The sequence below is a fragment of the Pleurodeles waltl genome, chromosome 3_1 (assembly GCF_031143425.1).
Source record: "Pleurodeles waltl isolate 20211129_DDA chromosome 3_1, aPleWal1.hap1.20221129, whole genome shotgun sequence".
NCBI lineage: Eukaryota > Metazoa > Chordata > Amphibia > Caudata > Salamandridae > Pleurodeles > Pleurodeles waltl.
Window position 1 is genome coordinate 1,214,424,075 of NC_090440.1, and position 27,094 is coordinate 1,214,451,168.

Below are 27,094 nucleotides of genomic sequence, written 5' to 3' on the forward strand. Positions count from 1 at the left end.
GGGGGGCTCCCTCTCCAACTGTGGCCTGGGCCGCTCCTTGTAGAGTCTCGCGTAATAAGTGGCAAAGCTCTGCGCAATTTCACAGGGTGCCTTGGAGAGGACCCTTGACTCATCAAAAACCTCTGGGATGACCCTATTAGCCAACGGCAGGGATGCTAGTCAGTGCAGAAGCTTTCCGTTCTTGTCCCCCCAGCCGTACATGCAGGCTGCTGAGGTCCGTCACATATGTTTTGCCGTTTTGAGAACCGAGTGCCTGATCTCCTCTCTAATTAAGGTTAATTGCCTCGTTATGGAAGCATGCACAGAGATGGCAAGCTGACTTTCGAGTCGTAATGCCCTGGCCTCAAGTTCCGACACCTTTGAAGTTGCGTGCACGCTCAAGCATGCGCAGGAGATGTTTAGCCTACCCCCGGAGGGTAGCCTTGCAGGCCGCCCAGATTGTGCCTGGCAACTATACGGACCCCAGATTGAGGTCAAAGTACTGGGTGAGGTGATCCCTAGTGGCTTGGGTATATTCCGTCTTGCAGATATCAGGCATTCAGGCGCCACACTGGGCGCCGAGTGGAGTCTGTATCGCCCAGATGGATTATTAATGGTGCGTGGTCCGAAACCCCATGTGGCAGTATCTCTGCTCCTGTGACACTGGAGACATCCAGTGCCGGCATAAAAAGGAGGTCAATTCTGGCATGGGTGTGGTGCGCCGCCGAGGTGCGAGTGTATTGCCGGGACCTGGGGTGCCATATGCGCCACACCTCACTGAGACCTTGGCTCTCAGCCCAGTGGCTCAATCCAGACAACCGGTGGGAACGACTCACGGACAGGGGATGGGAGGTAACCAGCCCTGGGTTCATGACAGAGTTGGAGTCTCCGCCCAGTAGGGTCAGACCCGGAGGGAGTCCCGACATCACGCCCGGAGCGCAAGCAAGAAGCACTCAAACGCTCCAGGAGGGGCTTAGGCACTCAGGATATTAATCAGTTGTCCCCGGAGCGTGCCGGACACCACCACATAGTGCCCCTGTGGATCCAATCCAACTGGGTATTGGCTATCACCATGGGCAAGGAGTGGTGCAGAAGGACTGCTACCCCCCTGGAGCCCCTGGAAAACCCTGCATGGTAGACCCTGTCATATCCCCCCCCCGCGCGAGCAAAGGGCAATGAGTACCAAGTAAGTGGGTCTCCTGGAGGAGGACCACAGAGGGGGCGTATCTACGGAGGACACCAAAAACCGCGGACCGCTTAATTTTATCTAGGACCACGTTAACATTCCATTAAAGTACCTGCATCAGGGGGGACTGCGCATGGGGTGAACCAGTAAGGACATATGTCGCATGCCTGCCATTGGGCCCGGGTGTGACCACCTAAAAGAAGAGAAGTTAGAGTTCTGTAAGTATTAGTAACTCCCCTCCCCCCAACCATCCACCACCCCATACTTCTACCCCAGAAGCATCTGTCGCCCAAAAAAACAACCAAAACCTTGAACCCAGAAAGTCTGTCAGTGGTGTGGAGTGGTGGACCTTTCCATTCAGCCGGAACTCTGCAATCCCACCACCCCCCCACCAGTGCCCAGTGCCACACAGGAAGAATGTATCCTCATGTGACCCCCAACAGAGGTGGTCTGAGCATACCGCCCTTCAGGAGAACGAGGGAGTCTGGCTGAGGCAGTCCTCCTCCACCACCCGTGTAGGTCTTTTTTCGTCCGGGGCATCCGCAGGAATTTCCCTGATCAGATGACAAAGCCCCTGCAGCGAGTCCTCGGCCGATGGACTGTTCGGACGACTCCGCTTCCTGCGGCGGGACCTGGTGAGTCTGCATTCCCCTCGTGGCCCAGGGGAACAACTGGACCAGGACCCAGGGATCTCCGCCAAGTCCTGGGGGGACCCCTCCAGGCCAACCGGCCCTCCTCAGTCAGCCAGTACCCCGCCGCCTCAGGTGAGTCACAGAAGACGGACTTCCCATCCCGAAGGACTTTGAGGCGAGCAGGGAAAAGGAAGGTTAGCTGCATTGCCCTGAGCTTTTGCTTAACTCCTTTGTAGGAGCAGCGCCGGGTCTGCACTTCCCAGGTGTAGTCTGGGAATACTAAGATCATGTGGTTATCCCAACAGAGGTCTGGGCACGCTCTAGCTTCTCCGAGGATGTCACGATCTTTGAAGTTCAGGAATCGGGCCTCCTAAGCCCCCCAGGCAGGGGTCTGGGTGCAAGTGCCCTGTGTGCACGTTCAATCGCAAACCAGGGAGATAAACGCCGTTCCGGTACCCAGGATCGAATCCAGCGCTTCAAAAACTCGATCGTTTGGCCTGCCTCCGCCCCTTCCGGGAAGCCAATGAAGCGCAGGTTATTGTGCCTGGAGCGGTTCTCCCCATCTTCGCATCAACAAACAGTGAAAAGCCCGAAAAGGGTATGCCATAACCACAACCTTGAGGTGAATCTCATTGACAAGCTGTCAGTAACCCACCCTGGCCAAATCAGCCATGTGTTTTAACATACTCGTAAGAGTGTTGAAGTAATCATATCCTACTTGATTTTATCTTGAAATTCCTCTCCTCTTTTCTCTCTGTGGAGAAAATTGATGAAGCCGTGTGAAATAAAAAAGTGCTATTTTTTAACAAAGAAATTTTAAGTAAAATTTACGAGTGCTCACTTTTTCTCAATGTTGAAGTAATAACTAGGCCTGGGTGGAGTTCATAGAGTTCTGCTACGTGGAATTCTGCGACGTGCCGAAAAAACTCTGCTGCGCTAAATGGAATTCTGCAAGCAGCAGAGTTTGGGTAAGGCATGGTGTTCGCACTGATTTTCAGCGCAGGAGTTTCTCCCGCGCTGTAAAATCAGTGCGAACAGCACCACGAAGAGCGCCAGAGGGCGTTAACTTCTTTTTGTCATGCAAGTAGATTTTCTACTCGAGCGGCAGCTTCCTCACCACGAGCAGCAGCTTTCTCATCACGCGTGAGCGCGGCCTACCGCTCACGTTCATAAATCTCACTCATGCTCACCAACTTAGCGATTTCTCTCACTCACCAACTTCATGTTGGCGAGCAAGAGAAAAAACTACACTTCGCACCACTTTGCTGAGTTTTTTGGAACTCCATGCCGGAAAGCTCCGAGAACTCTGCAGGTGGAGCAGAATTCTTCGCCCACCCCTAGTAATAACCAAGGGAACCAAGCTTTTTAACATAGTACCTGCATTGAACTTCTTCCACATTCAGGAAACAAACATAAAAAATTACCAACGCTTGTCATAACAAAAACATGGGCCCACGTGACCACTGAACTCTGACATACCAAGAAGGGAAACTAAACAAAGGAGAACAAATCTGTCGCACTTGAAATCCTCTTGTGTCGGGCAATCAAGAATCAGGCAAACACAGGAACAAAATGAGATGCAGGAACATACGCTCTCCTGAGTAAACAATTCAAAATGCAACCCTGTAGCAATCAAAAAGGAATCTCCCGAGAACAAAAATTAAATACTGTGAAGAGCGCTTTTACACAAATAGGGTCACACATCAACGTACAAGATGCCCTGCGCTACTTTGGAACACATAATGGAAATGCTTTTTAATTGTGCGTTCCAAAGAAGTGTCAGCCACCTTATATACTGATCTCAACATCTAATACTATAGAACAGATATGGAGAGGATGTGGCGTAAGTGCTAGATCTTGAAGCTGGGGAACCAGGTTCAAGCTCAACATTCTTTGATTCTTGACAAATCACTTAGGGGGTCATTCCGACCTCGGCGGTCTTTTCAATAGACCGCCGAGGGACCGCCGTACGGAATACCGCCAGTGCTGGCGGTCTTCCGCATGGGCCATTCTGACTGTTGGCAGCGCTCCGCCCGTTTCCGGACGAAGAGCCGCCAACAGCCATACTGGCGGCAGGCGGGGAAGTGGAGGTAGCTCCACCTCCACCGCCACGCCAACAGAACACCGCCCACCGAATCACGACCTGTGATTCGCTGTGGCGGTGTTCTGTTGGCGTCGCGGTGCCGGCGGAGCTGCCCGTTCCCTCCCGGAGAATCACCAGGAACAGGTAAGGTGATCGTCCGCTAGGGAAGGGGGGTGGGGGGGTGTTGTGAGTTGTGTGCGTGCATGGGGGTGTGCGTGTGTGTATATTGAGGGGGCGTGTGAATGCGTGCATGAATGCGGGGGTGTTTGTGTATGTGCATGAATGCGTGCATGAATGCGGGGGGTGTGTATGTGCATGAATGCGTGCATGAATGCGGGGGGGTGTGTGTATGTGCATGAATGCGGGGGTGTGTGTGTATGTGCATGAATGCGGGGGGGTGTGTGTATGTGCATGAATGCGTGCATGAATGCGGGGGGGTGTGTATGTGCATGAATGCGTGGGGGTGTGTGTATGTGCATGAATGCGCGCCTGTATGTGTGTGTATATGTTGGGGATCGGGGTGGGGGACGGGGGTCCTGCAACCTTTTGGGGGTGGCAGGGATGGCGGGGGGTAGGGGAGGGAGTCGGGGTGGGGGTTGGGGGTGGGGGAGACCCCTATCAGTGCCAGGGAAGGGATTCCCTGATAGTGCTTACCGCCATGGATTGAATGGCGGTCCCCAACCGCATGAAATCCATGGCGGTAAGCCGGGGTCAGGCGGGTTGGAATACCGCCGGTGGTATGTGACGACCGCTGGGCTGGAGACCCAGGTCTCCAGCCCCGCGGTCGTTACCGCCGTGGCGGTCGGAACGGTGAATCGGCGGCTGACCATGGCGGTAACCGCCATGGTCAGAATACATGAAAAAAGACCGCCATCCTGTTGGCGGTCTTACCGCCGCTTCACCGCCGACCGCCAGGGTCAGAATGACCCCCTTAATCTCCCCGTGAAGGTGTCAGTTTGTAATGCAACTGAGGGACATGTAAAGCGCTTCGATACCTTCGGTCGAGTTCGCACTATATTAAATGGCAAAAAAAAGTAAAAAAGAAAACCAAAAACTTTATGACAAGTTGCACAGAGATGCTAGCTGCAGTACAAAATGGCTAAAAGTTTTTTTTTTTTTTTAAAGAGCTACGATACAGCGATGACCACGACATAGTGCTTTTTTATTTAACTTTAACTTTAAGTCAAGACACTCCAGCAGTAGGCAACTAAAGAGTCCTCTTGCTTAATAAAAATACAAGAATTCTTGCAGTTCATGAAAAAAGGCACAGAATGCCCAGTTACCACACATGAGCACAAGCTTCTTGAAAAATATGTAACATCCATTTGGTTTAAAAAACAACAAAAATATTTTAAATTAAACTGTTAAAATCAATTAGTTGATACAATGCAATTATATCGCATTACCACAGTAGATTAAATGCATCAATTGTAGAGATCTGCAAGTAAACAGAAAACACAGGTTTGAATCATCCTGGTGCATCTAATCTTTCATCTTTGTGTAGTCGATAACATATGTAATATTGCAATGGTTTATAACTAACACCTGCTACAGGGGTATTAGGAACCACACAGGCAGAGTGCCTCAAGTAAGTTTGTAATAACTCATCAGTGAAGCATCACAGCATCAGTAGGGTCTAGTTGGTAAATAAGTAACAGTAAGTTATGATTTTCCCAGAAGTGGTCAAAGGTATGTGACAGCAGTCCAGAGTCACTGCCCATACTGCACATAGAACCTAGACCGGGCAACCTTACTTACAATGTTAAATATGGTGTGTACTTCGAGAAGTGCAACAAAATAGCTGGGTATAAATTTAATGAGTAAAACAGTGAAAGGATGTGACTTCGCCAACCTTGCTACAGGGGACAGGATTGAGTCTCAGCATCTGCTCAACATCCTGTGATTCTGAGTAAAGAATGAAAGGAGCTGTGCTTTGAAATCACAAGTGGGTGCACATATACAACAATAAACAGCATCCGCATCAGTATGGTGTGACAAGTAGTGAGGTCAAACATGCAATGGTGATGGGCAGAGTCATGTGAAGTTGGCCTGTCTCTGTTTGAGAGTCCAATTATTTGTAACCTTGGTTACTAGCATTTTGCCACACAAGGGAGGTTGCGGGAGTTGGCTGTAGCGGGGGAGGGTAAACCAACAAACAGTAGGGAGCAGGACGTGGTGGGTTAAAAACCAGAGGGCAGGGACCTAAATACAATTATTAAATGAAAGGCAATGCAGTGCGTGTCCCTGTGAAATGTAACTGGTGTTCATGTAAAGCACTTCAGTCGCTTTGGGTTGAGTTTGCGCTAAATAAATGCGAGTTAAAACATATAAATGATTACATGAAAGGCAAGGTGGTGAAGGGTGCCAACAGAGTGCAGATTTCCCCTCACTTCCCACACCCCCAGTAATACACAGTAGCATCCCTCACTCCAGTATATGGATGTACATCAAGGACTGAAAAGCACAGAGTGCCAGACGCGGTCGTGAGGTCAGAAGTGAAGGTTCACAAAACTTTGCAGCTAATTGTGATCATGCACAGTGACGCACGGTCAAGGGCCTGTAAGTCAAAGGTTCACAGTTCCACACACAGCCACGCGGTGGATCGAACATCTTAATTGGCACAAAAGATGAAAATATGTTGATTTTGCGCCCTCTTTATTTAAGCTGCCTCTTTCACCCATATTACCCCAAGAAACGAATATCTGCCTGAAGTCGACAGTTATGTGTGTATAAAGTGTCAAGAAGCAGACAAAAATGCAGGGCTACATGCTGAAACTTTACACCCAGAGATAGAACAGTAAAGGTAATCAACAAGCATTCAGTGTACAAGGCTCTGGAGAGCAGATGGGGGGTGGGGTGTTTACAAATAATGGCAGGTGTAGGCTGCAATACCACAGGGAGGAGGGAGACGGCTTGCAGATACACTCGTATGGATTGCTCATTTGTAAATGTTATTAAAAAATGAGTGCCTGCAGAGGGAGTAGCTAGTGGAAGGACACTAACCAGTAGTCAGTGGCTAGTGACCGGAAGCTGTGCTTGGTCTAAGCTCCATGTCAGGCAAGGATGGCAAAGCAACAGCAGATTTGAAAGCCGATGACGTTCCAAGGATGTACTGGCCAATCAGAGCCACATTAATTAAAGCGACGTTGGAATAAACCAACAGTAAGTTCAAGTCTATTTATTTTTTATTTACAAGAGACTTTGGAAGCGCAGCACAAGCTCTATACAGGAGAAACCTGAATGTTACACAAAAAGGGAGAGATAGCAGGAATTCGAAAAGCATGCTATATGGGGGGAGGAAACTGTAACACTGACATAAATTACTTAACATTACATAACATTTTAAATGCTGTCTGAATATGAAAACCACAGCTCGGATTGGGACATTAACTTCACAGGTGGGAGACGGAATTGAGCCAATGAACGTTCCAGTGGAGTGGCACTGCCTTCACGCCTGCCCCAGATTAAGTTCTTACCTGGGTGAGTAATTAATTTTTTTCCTGTAACTTTTAACTTATAAATGTGATTTACTCACCTACTGTACAAGTGGTGCTTTCATTTCTTTCTGAGTCAAGGTGGTTGTTGCAATAAGAATCTCCCTCTGTCTTGACACTGAATGCAGCAAGCGGTGGTATAACAGGATGCTCTGTGATTAAAAATAGAAATTTAAATGGCTGCATTTAGAAAAATCATGGTTCTTTCAAATGATAAACACAATCATTGAAATAAGAAAACTAATGGGCACCTACCGAAGAGAAAAGAGGTATAAAAGACAGAATAAATTAAGTGAAAGAAAAAATAAGCATAAAGGAGCTATGTAGGAAGCTGACCCGGTGTGTGGTGGGTACCTATGGTACTTACACCTTATACCAAGTCCAGGTACCCCCTCTTAGTGAAGTGTAGGCAGTGTCTAGAAGCCAAGCTCTCCAGAGGTAGTTGTGGATGAGCAGCCAAGGCTTACCTAGGAGACATGCAAAACTCATGGAATACCACTGTAGTCACACAGCACTTAAACACATGAAAGAAAACACTCAGTTGCACAAAAATAAAGGTACTTTATTTTTGGAACTTATCACCACAAAATACTAGACAGGTGACCCACCCTTAGGAGCTAAGTAATATACTAATTATATACACTAGTAACCAGAAACAGGTATAGAAAAGGTTAGAAAACAGTGGAAATAGCAAAATACAGTAGTGACCCTAGGGGGAGTTACCATTATGTAGCTGGACATAGGTAGTGGCCTATGTCCAGTACACAAGTAAAATGGTGTCCCCACACTCACAAAGTCCAGTAAAATGTCTCTGGAATTTGTGGGGGCACCTCTGCTAGTGCAGGTGTTCCCTTGCACACAGGTACCTGCACCCTGCCCTCTGTGGTGAGAGGACCTACCACAGGGGTGACTTATAGTGACCTGGTTTAGTGACCTGTAGTGAAAACTGGTGAATGCACCGGTTTCACACAGGCTGCAATGGCAGGCTTGCAGAACCCTTTGCATGGCTCCCTATGGGTGGCAGCAGAATAACTGCTGCAGACCAAAGGGATCACCTGGAACCCCAATGCCCTGTGTACCTAGGTACCATATACTAGGGACTTACATGGGGGGGACCAGTATGCCAATTGTGGGAAGGAAAAGGTACAATATAGAGGAGAGAGCAAAACTACTGGGGTCCTGGTTAGCAGGAACCCAGTAGATACAGTCAAACATACTGACAACAGGCAGAAAATGGGGGTAACCATGCCACGAAAGAGGGTACCTTCCTAGAAGCTACATATATTATCTTTCTAATGCGGCAACTGCTCTCATAAATATAATAAAAAATGAGTGACACCCATCATTTACTACCCTTTCTTTTTAAAATGAAGGTAACCAAAAATCTTTTCGTGTCTGAGAAATGGACAGAGCTGAAAGTGAAGGTCTGTGGCCAAACCTAGCCTCGCTCTCTCTTATTTCACTTAATTTTCAGAATGATTAGGTTGAGTGTGCAAGCACTCTGACCTGTCGTTTAGTATTGTGGGCTTTTGACCACAGCCTCAGCATGCTAATCACTTTTACTCAATCACAGGCTTACCTTTCAAAAATCCTATGTTATAATTGGTAAATGCTTTACGTTTGTACCTGCTTGGGAAGGTTTTGTTACCACCTTGCAGACTGCTCGTAACATGGATAACTGCACAACTGCGATATTTATGACTGTGAGCTAACGTTTTTTTTCCCCCTTTCTGTTTCTCCTTCCCGCTCATGCCGGCCATTAGGCTTCGAATTGGCTCACTTATGTCAACTAATGTTTTACTTTTCCCTTTAAATGTATGTGGTAAGAAAAGTCCATGTGCTTTTATGGCATAGTGCTGAATAAAGATTTTTGACTGACTGACTGAGTTGGACTCCTAAAGTGGATCAATAGAAAAGGGGAACACAGAAACGCTGCCACCAGGGACAACAGGTCCCAGAACCCCGTGAATGAACCAGGGGGCGAGGCCAGACTGCATCGCGCTCTTAAGCGCTTGCGCAACCCCGCATCGCGGGAACACAAACGCTGCCACCAGGGAAAACAGGTCCCAGAATCCCATGAAGGAATCAGGGGGCGGGGCCAGACTGCATCACGCTCTTAAGCGCTTACAGACCCCCGCATTGCGGGACGCGCCCGGGCAAAGCCCGTCCTGCACCCGTCATCGGCCGGAAGAGGCCGGGCTGGGCCACCCCCCTGATAATCGTATTTCAGGGAGCAACGCGGTAAGCAGTTTTGAGCAGAACTTAGCCCCATGCTTATGTTTAGTGAAGCCTTACTTTTAAGGCAGCATAGCGCATGACTAATATTAGGATTGGTACCTGGGCAGTCTTCTGTTCTATATATATATTCCCCTGGGTCCAGCCCTCCAGATTAGTTATATAGGTCTTTTAGTCCTTTTATATAATGGGTAAAAGGAAAAGTACCACACAAGGGGGAGACGGTACCCAGGGCCGCCATATTCAACCAACTGTAACCAGTTATCTATCTTCTGTGATTGGGGCCATTGAAACAGAAATCGTGCAGGTTGAAAAAAAGATCGGGGCTGCTCACAAACTCACCCAGAGAATTCCCCTTGAGCCCTCGGTTCATATAATGCCCAACCAAGGGACTCAGGGACTTTCCAGGAGTACTTTTAATCATGACTCATCCCAGCCTGAAACTGGTGCTTCCCTTAATGCATGTGATGAAGTTATTGTGGACCGTTTTGTTGTGGTCTCCCCACCGTCCAAAAAAAGAAAAGAGGGAGGCCGTTCCAAACATTTTAAGACCTCAAAACGGATCCCAAGGGCAAAGGGAAACACCCACTCATCTTTGGATTCTCCAGTCAATCTATTACTAGTTCCAGGATTACAATCAGATGATTTAGGTTCTGACATTAGGGAGAAGAGAGTCACTTGGGATGATCACACACAAAAATTAGACTCCATGCTTAAACCTCTTTTTGCAGCTCTGGAGGCGAAGCTAGTAACTCTAATAACCACAAAGTTTGAACAACTGCAGAACAATATGACTGAGTTGATCACCCAAACACTTTCTTCAAAAATGGGTAATTCCCACACGCAGGAGGTCGTGCCTGAATACAAAGGAGTACTGCAAACTAATCGATCAATCGTCCACGATCTACCTATGGCTCACACCACAGCCAGCTATGGAACTTTATTTACGGAGACTGTCCCTATTTTGGCAGGTAGAATGGGAACCCCTTCAGAATGTGTAACGGCTCCTCAGACTAATCCCATTACTGCCCAAAAAGAGATTTTGCAACTCCCACCAGATTGTATGCCATATGTTTGGGTCTTAGCTAATATGCCTCCTCTTGATCCCTCATACAGGGAATACACCCAGGCACTAATGAGGAAATGTGCTCATTGGGGGAGGCCAAAGCTTAGCCACCAAGACGATTCAAATAATAAGATATTCATGGCACGTAGAGTGAAGTGGGTAGGTCTTTCAAGGAAGGTATATGATGGTGACTGTATTGTGATTAACTTTGACTGTCCTCGCTTGGTTAAACGTTTGTTGATGGATTAATTATGCTGTGTCAAGAGAAAAGGAGGGATTCAAATACACCCTTTGAGTTTCTTTTATGATTCAATTGTTTTATCTGTCCCCCCTGCTGAGGCTCATTGTGATTTTAACGTGGGGTTGCCTATGACACTTTTACAGGAAAATACCCCTACTCTTAGCCGCCGTCAGGTCTCGACGCCTTTAGACACGAACGATTGACAGGCGGTTAAGAACAGGCTCACAACAGGCGCCTCAAACGGAGTAGTGGTGGGTGATGGGTATGTGCCTCCTATATTACTGAAAGGGCCCGATGAGATAGACACTCCCCTCCAAGACATAGTAGACGTTGCCACATATAAGGAGTTAGTGGATGGGACCTCTAATATTAACAAACCTCTAACACTGATTAGTTGGAACATTGCGGGGCTTCGGTCAAAGACTAAAAACCCAGAGTGGCTGGAATTTATATCAACCTATGATGTTATTTGTTTTCAGGAGACCTGGTCTACGGACCTTTTCCATTTGGATGGGATTTTTTCTGCATTTCGACCAGCAACCCCTTCCCCAGCAGGGCAAGCGGGGGGCTTTCGGTTCTTGTTTCTTTGCAGGTTCCCAAAATGGAGGCGTCCTTGATTTGGTCTTCTACATTCTTTATGGTGGTTCAATTACTGATGGAGGGGAATAAGGGTATTTTGCTTATAAATTTTTATAATAATATTCTGTGTGATTCCTTGAAAGGAAGCCTCGAGGAGTTAACGGACTTCCTTGATTCCTTTGGGAAAGCTTCAGGACAGTGAGCTGGTTTTGATTTGAGTTGCAGACTTTAATGAGTCGCTATGCAACCAGGAACTTTCACATGTGTGTGGCACCTTTATAGAGGGGAGAGAGACGTCTACCCATTTTACTCATTCTAATCAAGGTGAAGCCCTAAATACCCTTATTTACAAATTTAATCTTGCTTACGCTAGGGAGAAGTCTGCTACACATATCCAAAAGATAACCACCTATACAGGGAATTCTAAAGGCAGTATCATTGATTTTATTTTAATTAGTTCCCCAGATTTCCATTTAATTCTGGATTTCAAGATAATACCACATTTTGCTAGTGACCACAATCCCTTGTGTATCAATTTAGTTTTTAACAACAGGTTGGCTTCATATAGAATAGAACGTAGGGGCAAACCAGTTTTTAATAAAAACTTTGGTCTTCGCATGAAATGGGAAAGAGTAGATCCAAAAACCTTTCACAAGGAAATCATTGAGCAAAATCTTGATTCTACCAATAAATGTTTGTTGCTACAGCCAACTTATGCCCACCTTGTATTTGAATTTGAACTCTTAAGCCATGCTATTTCTGAGGCCCTAGTGAGCGATAGGCCCATTCAGGGCCCCAAGCCTTGTCGATGGTTCAATTCTACCTGCACAGCTGCCCATATAGATCTAAAAGCAGCCTTGAAAATAATCCCGTTCAGTCGGGAATTAGTTAAACGGGCAAGGGGCTGATATAAGTCAGCCCTGGAGGAAAGAAGAAATGAAATTAGAACTAGAGCATGGGAAGAACTCCTGGCAGCCATGGAACTGAAGGACTCTGCACAATTCTGGAAAGTAGTTAACCATCCCTACTTTCTGGAATATGATAACAAGGAGGATGACTGTCTGATACCAGAAGGGGTCTGGGTGAAACATTTTACAAAGGTATTCCAGCCCGAAAATTACCCCCAACATGAAAAAGGGGATTGTAGTAACTGGAATATGGTGGTAAGAAACTCGAATATGAATGATTTATCCTTTGAGGTACATAAGGTAATTACAGCTATTAAACAACTGAAATGAGGGAAAGCTCCTGGCCCGGATGGGGCACCGGTTGATCTCTTTAAATCCATACCTGACCTCTGGGGCCCGTTAATCACAAACGTACTGATCAGCGTAGCTAAAAACAACATCCCCTCTCCATGGAAAACAGCAATAATTGTTCCTATTTTTAAAAAGGGAAATAGGCATGATCCAACTTGTTACAGACCAATGTCCCTTATAGATTCTACTGCCAAGATTTTGGGGAGTGTCATCTTGACCCGGTTTGAGGATTGAGCGGGAATGACTAAAATTCTCTCCCCAATCCCATATAGTTTTAGGCCTGGCTTAGGTACAGTGGATCATGCTTTAAATTTGCATCTCATCCTCAGTAAATATGATACTGCCAGGAGAGGATCTATTCACTTAGCTTTTATTGATCTATCTAGCGCATTTGACTTGGTGAATAGAGAGAAGCTGTGGCAACTCATGGATGCAATGGGGGTTGACCAGGATGTCCTTGAGTTAATTAAACGTTTATACACTGACCTCACGATTTCAGTCCAATATGGCCAGCATGGCGAGAGGTCCTCTTCCTTTTCATCCATGCGAGGAGTTAGACAGGGTTGTATACTAGCACCTTTCTTATTTCTGCTATATATTAATGGCCTTTACAGTTTTCTAGTAAAAAATATTAAGGACTTCCCCAGGATGGGATATAGACAACTTCCGGTTTTACTGTATGCTGACAACGCTGTTTTAATTGCTCGTACAGCAAATGGCCTTCAGAACTTATTGGATCTCTTTTTAACCTTTATGCAGGAACCTGACTTGAAAGTTAATTTTACAAAGTTGCACGTTATGACATGTGGCCCCGAAACACATGAACCAAATGTTTTACTATGGGTGGAAATATTTTTAAATAAAGTGAAAGACTTTTGCTATTTAGGACTATATTTAAGCTCTTCCTTGTCATGGAACCCTCATCTCATTTTCAAGACCCAACAAATGGAGAGAAATATAGAAGCGATTTTTCGCTTTGCCGGAAAACTGGGACATAGGCCAGTTCATCAGATCATCATGCTCTATAAGTCTAAATGTGTTACTGCAGCTACTTATGGGGCGGGTCTTTGGGGCTACTCCAAATCAGTCCTTTTACAACGCACCAAGAATACATTTTTGCACAGGTTGGTTTTGGTATCTAAGAATGTAGCAAATATAATCTGCCACGAGGAGTTGGGAGTACGGCATATTGAGGATGTGATTGGCGTTGCCCCACTCCTGTTATGGTTAAAAGTCTGGTCAAACCCTGAGGCTAGCTTGGTACAAGACTGCCTAACAGACTGTATTCAATCAGCTAACCATAATAAAATTCCGTGGCTTACTTTTGTGCATAAGTCTTTTCGGAACTTAGGGCTGGAGAATATGTTTATTAACCCAGGGTCTCTGCCTATCAACGCTAAGGAATTGGTTAAAACACAATATATAGAGTATGCTGCGAACCTCAGATATCAAGGAGCAGTAAGATTGAAAACATTTGATTCCTATGTTCAGATTTCAACTTCAATTTCAATAGAACCATATCTAACTTTGTTTCTGAGCTCCTCATCATATTATTTTCATGTCTTATTCAGATTAAATCTGATACATTTTAGAGTGGCTTTTCTAAAGAAATGTACATGTCAAAAAACGCTCCCGAACTGTCCCTGTGATAACTTTTCTAAGCAAAGCACGCGTCATTTTTTTTAATTTTGTTCGCTCTACTCTGTTCCCAGACAAGTTTTTATATTGCCAATTTTGCACAAATTTCAAAGTACTTCTTATTAGCATTCAAAGATTTTCTTCAATACAAATGTGCTATCCTGTTTTAAGTTTGATTAAATCTGGCATGGCCATTAGGCATCGATATGAATTGGTCGAAGCAGTAACATACTAGCATAAATCGGCAATATATGATTTTATCTTGATGCTGGGATTTTACTTTTGTATATGCAAATGATCAGATTTTTATATATATGGGTCGCTGGATAGACTGTCAAAGGCAATGTATACAGTTTTGCAATTTAGTCAATTAAAGATGTTTTGTAATTACTGTCCTAATTTATTTGTATTGTATTTTAATTATTTAAACTTTTTAGCTTGAAAAGTATATGTGCTTTTATGGCATAGTGCCGAAAAAAGATTTTTGACTGACTGACTGCAAATGCTTGTTTCATCTTATGTAGCCAGTTCAACGTAGTCATGAAAAATTACAAACATATACAAGCATAGGTATTCTAAGATTTTATGCACAGAAAATGTTGAAGTGATGGGACCCAAACCAGAGAATAGAAATAGCCATATGATTGGTCCCTAAAGAATGAAAAAATCATTATGAGGCAGCAATTAGCTAAACATGTACTGTTGAGGGACACCAGAGGGCCAGTACGCAAAATGGCAGCACCTTACTGAGGCTGTTGCTTTTGGAGGCCAAAACCTTCATAATCCGTGCAGAACTGCGCTGAATTTTGGTGCATGCACGATATCACACGTATTTATAGTTTCAGACAAGGCTTAAAAGCGGACCACAAAATTCTGACCCTGTGTTAACTCATTTGTGCAGGGGTTGACACTGAGTTATGCAGACATTATCACGCCATGGAGACAGCCCCCACTAAACTCTGGCAAATCAAACCTGAAAAAAATTCAACATGGGGTAAAAGTTGGTAATTATGGGGAAATGTGCATTCAGGTGCATTAAGCACCAAGACCCGCATTCAGAGCCCCAGTTTTAAGGCAAAACTAAAAACAGGTGCTATTTGTCACACCTAATAAAATCTAACACCGGTGGATACAGAATTTATCAGGTGTGGTAAATAACGAATACCAACCCAGAGTACTAAAAATGAGGGCATAACTACAACCAATAGAATAGAAACCTATGGTCCATGTTAAATAACGAAAGGTTCCCTCACCAAACCTACAGCTCAAGCCTTACGGTTTTGCTGGAGGGATTTTACTACAGTGTTCACTTTCTGATTTTTGGTAATAGGGCAAGGACTCCAGACACCAAGATATAATACCTTAGGGTAACTATAGTACCCTCTCTGCCCAGATGTCTCTGGATGCAAAGGTAGACAACTTAGTGGTGTCTGACCTGCTGGAAATGGCCTTTTTGCGGAGTTACCCCCAAACTTTTTGCCTTCTTCCTCCTATTTTTTCAGATCTGTTTTTGATGGTTTATTGTCTCTTTGCACTTTACCATTGCAGATCAGTGCTAAAGTGCAAGTGCTCTCTGCATGAATTCTATTGGTGATTGGTTTATCCACTATTGGCATATTTGATTTACTGATAAGCCCCTAGTAAAGTGCACTATGTGTGCTCATTGCCTGTAAATCAAAAGCTACTGGTGGGTCTGCAGCACTGACTGTGCCACCCACATGAGTAGCCCTGTAAATATGTCTCAGACCTGCCTGTGCAGTATCTGTGTGTGCAGTCTGGCACTGCCAATTCGACCTGGCAGATGTACCCACTTGCCAGGCCCAAACCTTCCCTTTTCCTACATGTAAGGCACCCCTAAGGTAGGCCCTAGGTAGCCCCATGGACAGGGTGCAGTGTATTTAAAAGGTAGGACATGGATTGGTCTGTTTTACATGTCCTGATAGTGAAATACTGCCAAGTTCATTTTTCACTATAGCAAGGCCTATCTCTCCCATAGGGTAACATGGGGATTGCCTTGTAAGTATAATTTCTCATTGGGAGCAGATAGAGATCTGAAGTTTGGGGTCTTTGAACTCACAATTTAAAAATACATCTTAAGGTGAAGTGGGTTTTTTAACTGTAAGTTTGTAAATGCCACTTTTAGAAAGGGAAAAACAACGGAAGATGGATGGAATGCAAAGCAAATTAAACATTCACCCCTAGTCACAGATCTGGGTTTAATCCAATGGTTCCCAAACTTTTTCGACCCGTGGCTCCCTTGACCTATTGGTCGTTAGCCATGGCTCCCCAGTCTGTTACTTTTTTTGGCGGGTAGGGAGATGTAAGTCGGCCTCTGGAGTGCTTCCATTTTTCTCCCTAAAATAATTGGGATGAAGCCATAAAAGGTATTATAATCATAGTTTATAGATGTAATCCTAGACATCAGTGATGCTATTTGAAGCAGATGGGGCCTATTTCATATCACCCCACCAACAGAGAGAAGGCAGCAGGGTTTGTAATGGCAAACTCTGCCGAAGCGAACTAGGCTGCACGCTCATTAAGCTCCTAAAATGAGAAAGAACCTGGGTCCTCCATAGACAACCAAGCTCACAAATCATTGTATACAAACCTACAAATCATTCTATACGCAGGCCATCTACTGAAATCATTCACCATATAATTTTCATATAAGCCCAGGGCAACACGATCTCTTAAAAAAAAAAAAAAAAAAAACAGAGGTTTACTTTGTAATAAGCCTGGCTGTAGAACACTGAAATCAGCCGTTGATTGTGGTTTCAAAAGTTTTAGAAATAGAATACCTTTCCGAATGGCAAAATATTTGGAATTGGCTGCCAAAAGCTCAGTTCTGCCAGCCAAAAAATACTACATTATTTCTAACTTCAGCTGTCAATGTTATTATTAGCATTCTACTTAGTACAATGTTGTCTTCATAGCTGCTGGAATAAACAGTATGTTTTTTCTCTCCAGTACATATTCAGGCCCAGCACTATTGAAGTTATATTGCCTTTAACTGTATTATTTGTAGTTAACATAGTATAATTGTCCAGTCGGCAGCATGGCCAATGTTTTTTTCATTATTTTTTTCATATGGTAATGTCTGGTGTTTGTTTTCTTTGTATGAAGTTAGTAATTAATTACGTTCATTGTGTGTATTATTTTAGCGATTTTTATTCATCTAAAAATAAAGTCTGCACATTATAAAAAGGCGATTGAGCGCCAAAAGTGTACCATCAGCTTGCCCAATATCGCCACATACGTGATATACTTTTTACTTTCTTCACCTTATCAGGGAAGCCTTTTCTTGGGAGGGTACGCCCTCTTCTGGAACATTTAAGTAAAAGCTCCCGGCGGTTACACACTTTACTCCTTGTGTTATATTTATTTTCATGGGGGCTTCCATATTCTGTATTTGCAAAGCAGATAATTTCCGAACATTCTGCATTCTTCCCTGGCCTCTTCCACAGCAGATGCAGCAAATTAAAGCAGAAATGATAGCATTAATTTCTCTACACTGCTAATATCATGCTTGTTATCTGGAGTAAGTGTGGTTTTTCCTGCACATCAGTCAGCGGTTCCCAATCTGTGTGCTTACTGCGCGGCACCCCTTGCTAGTTTTAACGGCGCACAGGGGTGCTGCGGGGCACTGATTGGGAACCACTGGGTTAATCCATCAGTTTTTTTTGCTGGCCATGCCATTCCAGTTTGGACCCAGCCATATGAAAACCAGTCTTGACCCTGTACCCTGAAACCAGTCCCAAGATGCTGGTTTCTGGTTCAGGGAGGACCTGGCCTGGCAGTTCGGGCTCGACTATTCCCATGGGAAACATGGTCAGGACTGATTTGCATAAGGCTGTGTCCAAACTGGTATAGCATGGCAAGCACAAAAACGGATGGATTAAACCCAAATCTGTGACTGGGGGTGAATGTTTGATGTGCTCTGCATTCCGTCCATCATCTGTTCTTTTTGCATTTGTCGCCCTGAGTGGGAAGGGTATGCCCAGACGTAGGTCCCGTGCTTGCTATGCCACCAGATTCAAGCTAGCCTGGCTGATGAAGGGTGATACCCTGAAACCGGTCCCAGGATGCTTGTTTCTGGTTCAGGGAGGACCTATCCTGGAAGTTCGGGCTGGACTGTCCCCATGGGTAACAGGGTCAAGACTGATTTGCATATGGCTGGGTCCAAAATGGAATGGCATGGCAAAACAAAACAAAAAATGATGGATTAAACCCAGATCCGTGTATATTTGATTTGCTCTGCATTCCTGTAGGCTGGAATGGATTGTATTGGGTACGTTGGGTACTTACACCTTATACAAGGTCCAGTTATCCCTTTTTAGTGAAATGTTCTAGCAGCTTAGGCTGATGGAGGTAGCTATAGCAGAGCAGCTGAGGGTGAACTAGGAGACATGCAAAGCTCATGCAATACCACTTATAGTTACACAGTACTTATACCCAAATAAAGACAATACTCAGTGTTACCAAAAATAAAGGTAGTTTATTTGGGTGACACAAGGCCAAAAATATCTTAGAGGGAATATTCCTTCTGAAGGCAAGTATTATACACAATATATACAGTAGACACCAAAATAGGGTAAGTAATTAGACATAGGATAGTGCAAACAATAGGAAATGCTATAGAATGCAGTGGGAGAAAATAGGTCTAGGGGCAACACAAACCATATACTAAGAAAGTGGAATGCGAATCACAAATTCACCCCTAGACAAGTGTAGAGTGTAGAGAATCGACAGGAGACTAAGAAAACCACAAAGGTGAGTAAAATACCTCACCCCAGAGCCCAGGAAACTAGGAGTAAAGTACTGCAAGTTTCCTTAGGACACACTTCAAGTCGTGATTAAAGTTGTTGCAAGAACCAAGCAAGACTGCAAACAACAAATGGTGGATTCCTGGACCTGAAGACCTGCAAAGAGAGGAGACCAAGTCAAGAAGTCGGAAGAAGTTACAGGAAGGACAGGAGCCCCTGCCAACCTAGACGAGGGTGCAAAAGAAGAGTCCCCGGTTGGAGGAAGACCGCATAACTGCACCAAAGGAAGATGACTGCAGGTTCCTGCGTGATGGAATCTATGTCCCATGAAGAGATATTGGATGCAGGCGAGTTTCGGCGCTGGCTTCGTCCAACAAGCCTTGGTTCAAGCAATGTCGCAGATTGCAACAAAGTGGTGCTGCCTGGTCCCAGCACGGACCCTCAACGCAGATTGAGGAGGAAGAGGGGGCTCCCAACACTGTTGGGAACCCACAGATGATCAGGCAGCACCCACGGAGGTCCCAGGACACGGGGACAAAGAAGGTGCAAATGGCAGTTGTTGCAGCACTACAAAAGAAGGTCACACGCCGCAGGAGGACAACTCAGTGAGTTGAGCATTGCAGAATAGAGTGCTGGGGACCTGGGCCAGGCTGTGCACAAAGGATTATTGCAAATAGTGCACAAAGGTCAAAGGAGGTGTAGATGACGCTGTGCACAGGGGTACTGCCACAAACAGGGAAGGCAAGCTCATACCTCCTCCAAATGTGGACAGCAGGACCTTAGGAAAGTCTGTGTCGAAGGGGTCCACCGCCTGTGTTCCAAGGAACCCGCTCGTCGCCAGGAGAGGAGTCCAAGAGAACTGGTCGTCGACTTAGAAGGTGCCTGCAAAAACAGGGAAGTGACTTCGTCATTCCACAGGAGATTTCTTCAGTCCTTCTGTTGCAGGGTGAAGACAGGTAGTCCCCAGAGCGTGCACACAATGGAAACTGTTGCAGTTGCTGGCTGGAGCTGAGGTTGCAGAGGAAAAGTTTCCCTTCTGGATACTTTGTTGCTGTTACAGCGGTTCCTGGAGCAGTCTGCAGTCGATCCGAGATCAGAGGATGAAGCAGTAGTTGCAGAGGATTCCTGTTGGAAACTTGCAAGTAGAATCTGAAGAGAAATCCACAGGAGAGACACTAAATAGCCCTGGGATGGGGATTGGCTACCTTATCAGGTATGGACCTATCAGGCGGGGTCTCTTACACCTCCTGCTGGCACTGGCCACTCAGAGGCCTCCAGAGTGTCCCCACACCTTGGAAAACAAGATGGCTGAAGTCTGGGACACACTGGAGGAGCTCTGGGCACCACCCCTGGGGTGGCGATGGACAGGAGAGTGGTCACTCCCCTTTCCTTTGTCCAGTTTCGTGCCAGAGCAGGGACTGGGGGTCCCTGAAACGGTGTAGACTGGTTTATGCAAGGAGGGCACCATCTGTGCCCTTCAAAGCATTTCCAGAGGCTGGAGGAGGCTACCCCTCCCCTGCCTGTAACACCTATTTCCAAAGGGAGAAGGTGCAACACCCTCCTCCCAAAGGAAATACTTTGTTCTGCCTTCCTGGGACTGAGCTGCTCAGACCCTAGGAGGGTAGAACCCTGTCTGTGAGTTGGCAGCAGCTGTAGCTGCAGTGCAAGCCTCAGAGAGCTGGTTTGGCAGTACTGGGGGTCCATCGTGGAGCACCCAGGATGCATGGAATTGGCTCCCCAATACCAGATTTGGAATGGGGGGACAATTCCATGATCTTAGACAGCTTACATGGCCATATTCGGGATTACCATTGTGAAGCTACATTTATGGCCCTGGACTGCGTGGGGGCACCTTTGCTAGTGCAAGGGTGACCTCACACTTAGTAACTTTGCACCTATCCTTCAGTAAATGAAGGTTAGACATATGGGTGACTTATAAGTTACTTAAGTGCAGTGAAAATGGCTGTGAAATAGTGTGTGCACTATTTCACGCAGGCTGCAGTGGCAGTCCTGTAAAAGTGTTTGTCTGAGCTCCTTATGGGTGGCAAAGGAAATGTTGCAGCCCAAAAGGATCGACTGGAACCCCAATGCAATGGGTACCTCGGTACCATATACTAGGGACTTATAAGCAGGGTCCAGTGTGCCAATTGAAAGTGGTAAATGAATTCACTAGCCCATAGTGACAAATGTAAAAGTAGCGAGAGCATAAGCACTGAGGTTCTGGTTAGCAGAGCCTCAGTGACACAGTTAAGCACTACTGACAACACACACATTAGGCCACAAACTATGAGCAGTGGGGTCCTGACCAGCAGGATCCCAGTGAGACAGGCAAACCACACAGACATATAGGGTTTCCACTATGAGCACTAGGGTCCTGGCTAGCAGGGTCCCAGTGACACAGTAAAAACACACTGACACACACTCACAAACAAGCCAAAAGTGGGGGTAACCATGCTAGAAAGAGGCTACTGTCTCACAATTCCGTCCATCATCTGTTGTTTTTGCACTTTTAGAAAGGGGGCATTTTCTTGCTTAACCATTCTATCCCCCTGCCCGGCTGTGGAATACATGGCTGGGTCAGGGTAACAGTTGGGCTGTTTGTGAATTCACTCTAGACAGTCATACAAAGAGAACTGAGGCATGCCCTGCATATCCTGATGGGTCTAACTGGGCTAGAGTGGTGGGAGGAGCTGACACTTGCACCTGAATAGGGCCATGCCTGACTTTACACAAAGCTGTCTCCAAACCACTGGAGTGTGCCTGGGGCCAGGGCAGAAAAGGCAGGGTTTTGTGCACCACAAAACGTCTCTTTGAAGTTTGCATATTTTAAAGATAGAAATGGGTATAAGTCCTGGACCTCGACCCCAAAAAGTTAGAACACTTCTGGACGGAGGACATTCTGCCAGGAAGAAGACTAGAATGTAGGAGGGACTGGCTCTCTGACTGCTGCTTTGTGGTGCTGGCTTGCTGTTTGCTGTGAAAGGTCTGGACTTTGCTTTCTACATCCTGCTTTCCAAGGTTCTCGAATGGTTTGAATTCAGATTGCATCCTGTTAAGTCTAAGGGACATCAAAGACTTCATTTGCCACTGCCTGAGCTCTTCTGCTGAGAGTCCTGACTTGCCAAGTGGTGCCAACTCCAGTCCCTGGGCACTTGGAAGTGTATGCTGGTGACCTGAAGGAGAAAGTCCACGTACCAATGTGCTGCTGTATAAAAGTTGACGCAGCTTCAGTCCTGCAACTGCAAAATCGACGCATCGCTTGTTTCCTCACGGCTCCATCAACACAGTGCGTCCGGATTTTCCATGCAACACCCCCAGAACGTCAACTTCTCATCAGCCTCGCACCAAAGTAAGGAACAGAGGCTGCATGTCCGGAAGTAAACACATCGCCTTTCCTGTGATGAAAGAATCGACACATCACGTCCCCTGCCAGTAAGGAACCAACGCATCACCTCTTCTGCGAGGAAACAATTGACGCATCACCTCCGCTGTGCAGTAAAGGACCAACACATTGCTATGCTTTTCAGCGCTTCACCTCCCTTGAGGCCCGCATTATCTTTGTTTTTGACACATCCAAGGTACTTTGTGCTAAAAAGTTACAATCATTGATTCCTATGGATTAAGACTCATTTCAACCTTTAAAAAGTTATGTCTTTACTTGTGTATGTTGGATTTTTGTCATTTTGTCTTGTTTAATTCAGATAGATATTGGCTATTTTCTAAAAGTGTGTGTGTTCCACACTGTGAGGACCAGTTTGGTCCTCGTAGCGTGGGTAAACACTGTCAGTTCCAGACAAACACTATCTTTGTGAGGACCGGTGCATTAGGAGGACTGGTTCCAGTAGTATGTTTAGGTAGTTCCGAGGGAGTGCATCAAAGAGTAAAAGTGCGGTTATATTTGCCTCGGTCCGCTTTATAACCTTCCCTACTTTCAAACCGCGTGTGGAGTTAGAATAGTAAATACACACTTCATTATGGTCAATGGCTGGTTCTCATAGCTATAGGTGTGTCATTGGGTGGGGGGGATGGCGTGGTGTGTACACACAAATACTTTACACATTGCCTCTGAGATAAGCCTGACTACTTGTACAAGGGGTTGAGAGCAGGGCTTATTTTAGCTATGTGGCTCCCTTACCCTGACTTAAGCGAGGGTCCCTGCTTGGACAGGGTGCAAACCACTGTCAACTACAGAATCCATTTTTAACAGCTCTATAAAAACGTAACTGACAAAAGAACAGCCCAATGGAAGAAGTGGCCTGGCTGAAAGCCTTTATAGGTATACATATCATTTTAGTAAAATCAAATTATCTGGTCAAAAACCAGACCTAAAAATATGTAGCTATTTACATTCTGTTAACAAATGTGCTTATTATTTTCTTGCATTTCTTAAATAAACAAACATAAATCCTGGATAAATAACCAAGGAAACTCACCCTGAATATTTGGAGTTTAGCAATACCAAATATGTACAGGTTTTCTGCTCTATCAATTATGTAATAATGGTGTAATCACTAAATTGTGGCAGACCCACTGGCTCTGGCGCACTGTTAACTTGATGTCAGATATCAAACTCAGGACTATATGGAAAGTAGAACAAGCATTGGCAAAACCATTAGATCATCCTAAGAGAGCGGTATTGGCTTTGTCACTGTTTCAGTCCTAGGAGAAATCTATTGGCTTTGTCACTCTTTTTATTTAGCCATGTTGTCCATTAGTGTGCCTGCTGTGCAGCACGGCTGAAGTAAATTAAAAAAAACGCTACGATGTGGCCAGTGCCGGTCAAATCCTAGAGCTTTTTTTTTTTATTGCAGAGAGAGGGGACAGGAGACAACACGGAAGGAGGGCCTTTTCATGGACGAGGGTTAATATGGACAGAGAGTATGGGAAAAAAGTGCTATAACACCAACCAGTACTGGCCACGTAATGGCATGTTTTTTTGTTTACTGGTGAGAGTTTGAAGACAGAGAGGAGGGTGTGAGGCAACACATGGCAGATGGGAGGCAAGATGGACAATAGAGGGTGGGAGGGGCTGGGCCAAGCAGACGGCAGCGGAGGGTGGGAGGGAAGGTCTGGGGCATGCTGACGGCAGCAGAGGGTTGGATTCAGGGCCTGGGGCATGCTGACGGCAGCGGAGGGTGGGAGGGAGGGCCTAGGGCATGCTGACGGCAGCGGAGGGTGGGAGGGAGGGCCTGGGCCTGCGGCATGCTGACGGCAGCGGAGGGTGGGAGGGAGGGCCTGGGGCAAGCTGACGGCAGGGGAGGGTGGGGGGGGCAAGCTGATGGCAGGGGAGGGTGTGAGGGGGGGGCAAGCTGACGGCAGGGGAGGGTGGGAGGGAGGGCCTGTGGCAAGCTGACGGCAGGGGAGGGTGGGAGGGAGGTCCTGGGGCAAGCTGACGGCAGGGGAGGGTGGGAGGGAGGGCCTGGGGCAAGCTGACGGCAGGGGAGGGTGGGAGGGAGGGGCAAGATGACGGCAGGGGAGGGTGGGAGGGAGGGGCAAGCTGACGGCAGGGGAGGGTGGGAGGGAGGGGCAAGCTGACGGCAGGGGAGGGTGGAGGGAGGGGCAAGCTGACGGCAGGGGAGGGTGGGAGGGAGGGGCAAACTGACGGCAGCGGAGGGTGGGAGGGAGGGGCAAACTGACGGCAGCGGAGGGTGGGAGGGAGGGGCAAACTGACGGCAGCGGAGGGTGGGAGGGAGGGGCAAACTGACGGCAGCGGAGGGTGGGAGGGAGGGCCTGTGGCAAGCTGACAGCATCAGAGGGTAGGAGGGAGGGCCTGGGGCAAGCTGACAGCATCAGAGGGTAGGAGGGAGGGGCTGGGGTAAGCTGGCAGCATCAGAGGGTAGGAGGGAGGGCCTGGGGCAAGCTGACAACAACAGAGAAAGAGGGGGCCAGGGTCAAGCTAGTGGCAACAGAGGGAAGTAGGGGCTGGGTCAAGCTGACGGCAACGGAGGATGGGAGGGAGGGCCTGGGTCAAGCTGATGACAACGGAGGGTGGGAGGGAGGGCCTGGGTCAAGCTGACGGCAACGGAGGGAGGGCCTGGGTCAAGCTGAAAGCAACGGAGGGTGGGAAGGGGGCAAGCTGACAGCAGCGGAGGGTGGGGGGGCAAGCTGACGGCAGCGGAGGGAGGGCCTGGGGCAAGCTGAAGGCAGCGGAGGGTGGGAGGGAGGGCCTGGGGCAAGCTGAAGGCAGCGGAGGGTGGGAGGGAGGGCCTGGGGCAAGCTGAAGGCAGCGGAGGGTGGGAGGGAGGGCCTGGGGCAAGCTGAAGGCAGCGGAGGGTGGGAGGGAGGGCCTGGGACAAGCTGAAGGCAGCGGAGGGTGGGAGGGAGGGCCTGGGACAAGCTGAAGGCAGCGGAGGGTGGGAGGGAGGGGCTGGGGCAAGCTGAAGGCAGCGGAGGGCCTGGGGCAAGCTGACGACAACAGAGGATGGGAGGGAGGGCCTGGGGCCAGGTGACGACAACAGAGGGTGGGAGGGAGGGCCTGGGGCCAGGTGACGACAACAGAGGGTGGGAGGGAGGGCCTGGGGCCAGGTGACGACAACAGAGGGTGGGAGGGAGGGCCTGGGGCCAGGTGACGACAACAGAGGGTGGGAGGGAGGGCCTGGGGCAAGCTGACAACAACAGAGAAAGAGGGGGCCAGGGTCAAGCTAGTGGCAACAGAGGGAAGTAGGGGCTGGGTCAAGCTGACGGCAACGGAGGGTGGGAGGGAGGGCCTGGGTCAAGCTGATGGCAACGGAGGGTGGGAGGGAGGGCCTGGGTCAAGCTGACGGCAACGGAGGGAGGGCCTGGGTCAAGCTGAAAGCAACGGAGGGTGGGAAGGGGGCAAGCTGACAGCAGCGGAGGGTGGGGGGGAGGGCCTGGGGCAAGCTGAAGGCAGCGGAGGGTGGGAGGGAGGGCCTGGGGCAAGCTGAAGGCAGCGGAGGGTGGGAGGGAGGGCCTGGGGCAAGCTGAAGGCAGCGGAGGGTGGGAGGGAGGGCCTGGGGCAAGCTGAAGGCAGCGGAGGGTGGGAGGGAGGGCCTGGGGCAAGCTGAAGGCAGCAGAGGGTGGGAGGGAGGGCCTGGGGCAAGCTGACGACAACAGAGGATGGGAGGGAGGGCCTGGGGCAAGCTGACGACAACAGAGGATGGGAGGGAGGGAGGGCCTGGGGCAAGCTGACGACAACAGAGGATGGGAGGGAGGGCCTGGGGCCAGGTGACGACAACAGAGGGTGGGAGGGAGGGCCTGGGGCCAGGTGACGACAACAGAGGGTGGGAGGGAGGGCCTGGGGCCAGGTGACGACAACAGAGGGTGGGAGGGAGGGCCTGGGGCCAGGTGACGACAACAGAGAGTGGGAGGGAGGGCCTGGGGCCAGGTGACGACAACAGAGGGTGGGAGGGAGGGCCTGGGGCCAGGTGACGACAACAGAGGGTGGGAGGGAGGGCCTGGGGCCAGGTGACGACAACAGAGGGTGGGAGGGGGGGCCAGTTGACGACAACAGAGGGTGGGAGGGAGGGCCTGGGTAAGCTGACAACGCCAAAGGGTAGGAAGGAGGGCTTGGGACAAGGTGACAACAACGTAGATTGGCAGGGAGGGCCTGGGGCAAGGTGACGACGCCAAAGGGTAGGAGGGAGGGCCTGGGGCAAGGTGACAACGCCAATGGGTGGGGGGGTGGTCCTTGGGCAAGGTGATGACGCCAATGGGTGGGAGGGAGGTCCTGGGGCAAGGTGACGATGCCAATTTCTGGGGCAAGCTGACAACGCCAATGGGTGGGAGGGCCTGGGGCAAGCTGATGACGCCAATGGGTGGGAGGGAGGGTCAGGGAGCACCTGGGGCAAGCTGACAATGCCAAATGGTGGTAGGGAGGCCCAGGGAGGGCCTGGGGCAAGCTGACGATGCCAAAGGGTGGGAGGGAGGGCCTGGGGCAAGCTGACGACGCCAAAGGGTGGGAGGGAGGTCCTGGGGCAAG

The 27,094-nt window shown here is 48.0% G+C and overlaps 1 protein-coding gene across 3 annotated transcripts in view; it reads right to left on the reverse strand.

The window, feature by feature from the left end:
* Positions 1–27,094, reverse strand: part of LOC138285062 (zinc finger protein 485-like) — a 200,571-nt gene that overhangs the window by 120,559 nt on the left and 52,918 nt on the right. For 2 of the 3 annotated variants that reach the window (XM_069224524.1, XM_069224523.1), the window contains exon 5: positions 7,416–7,526. In XM_069224524.1, coding sequence (XP_069080625.1) covers positions 7,416–7,526 — 111 coding nt within the window. Of the gene's footprint in view, positions 1–5,031; positions 5,319–7,415; positions 7,527–27,094 lie in introns of those variants that run through there. The other variant, XM_069224525.1, reaches the window with a different exon arrangement.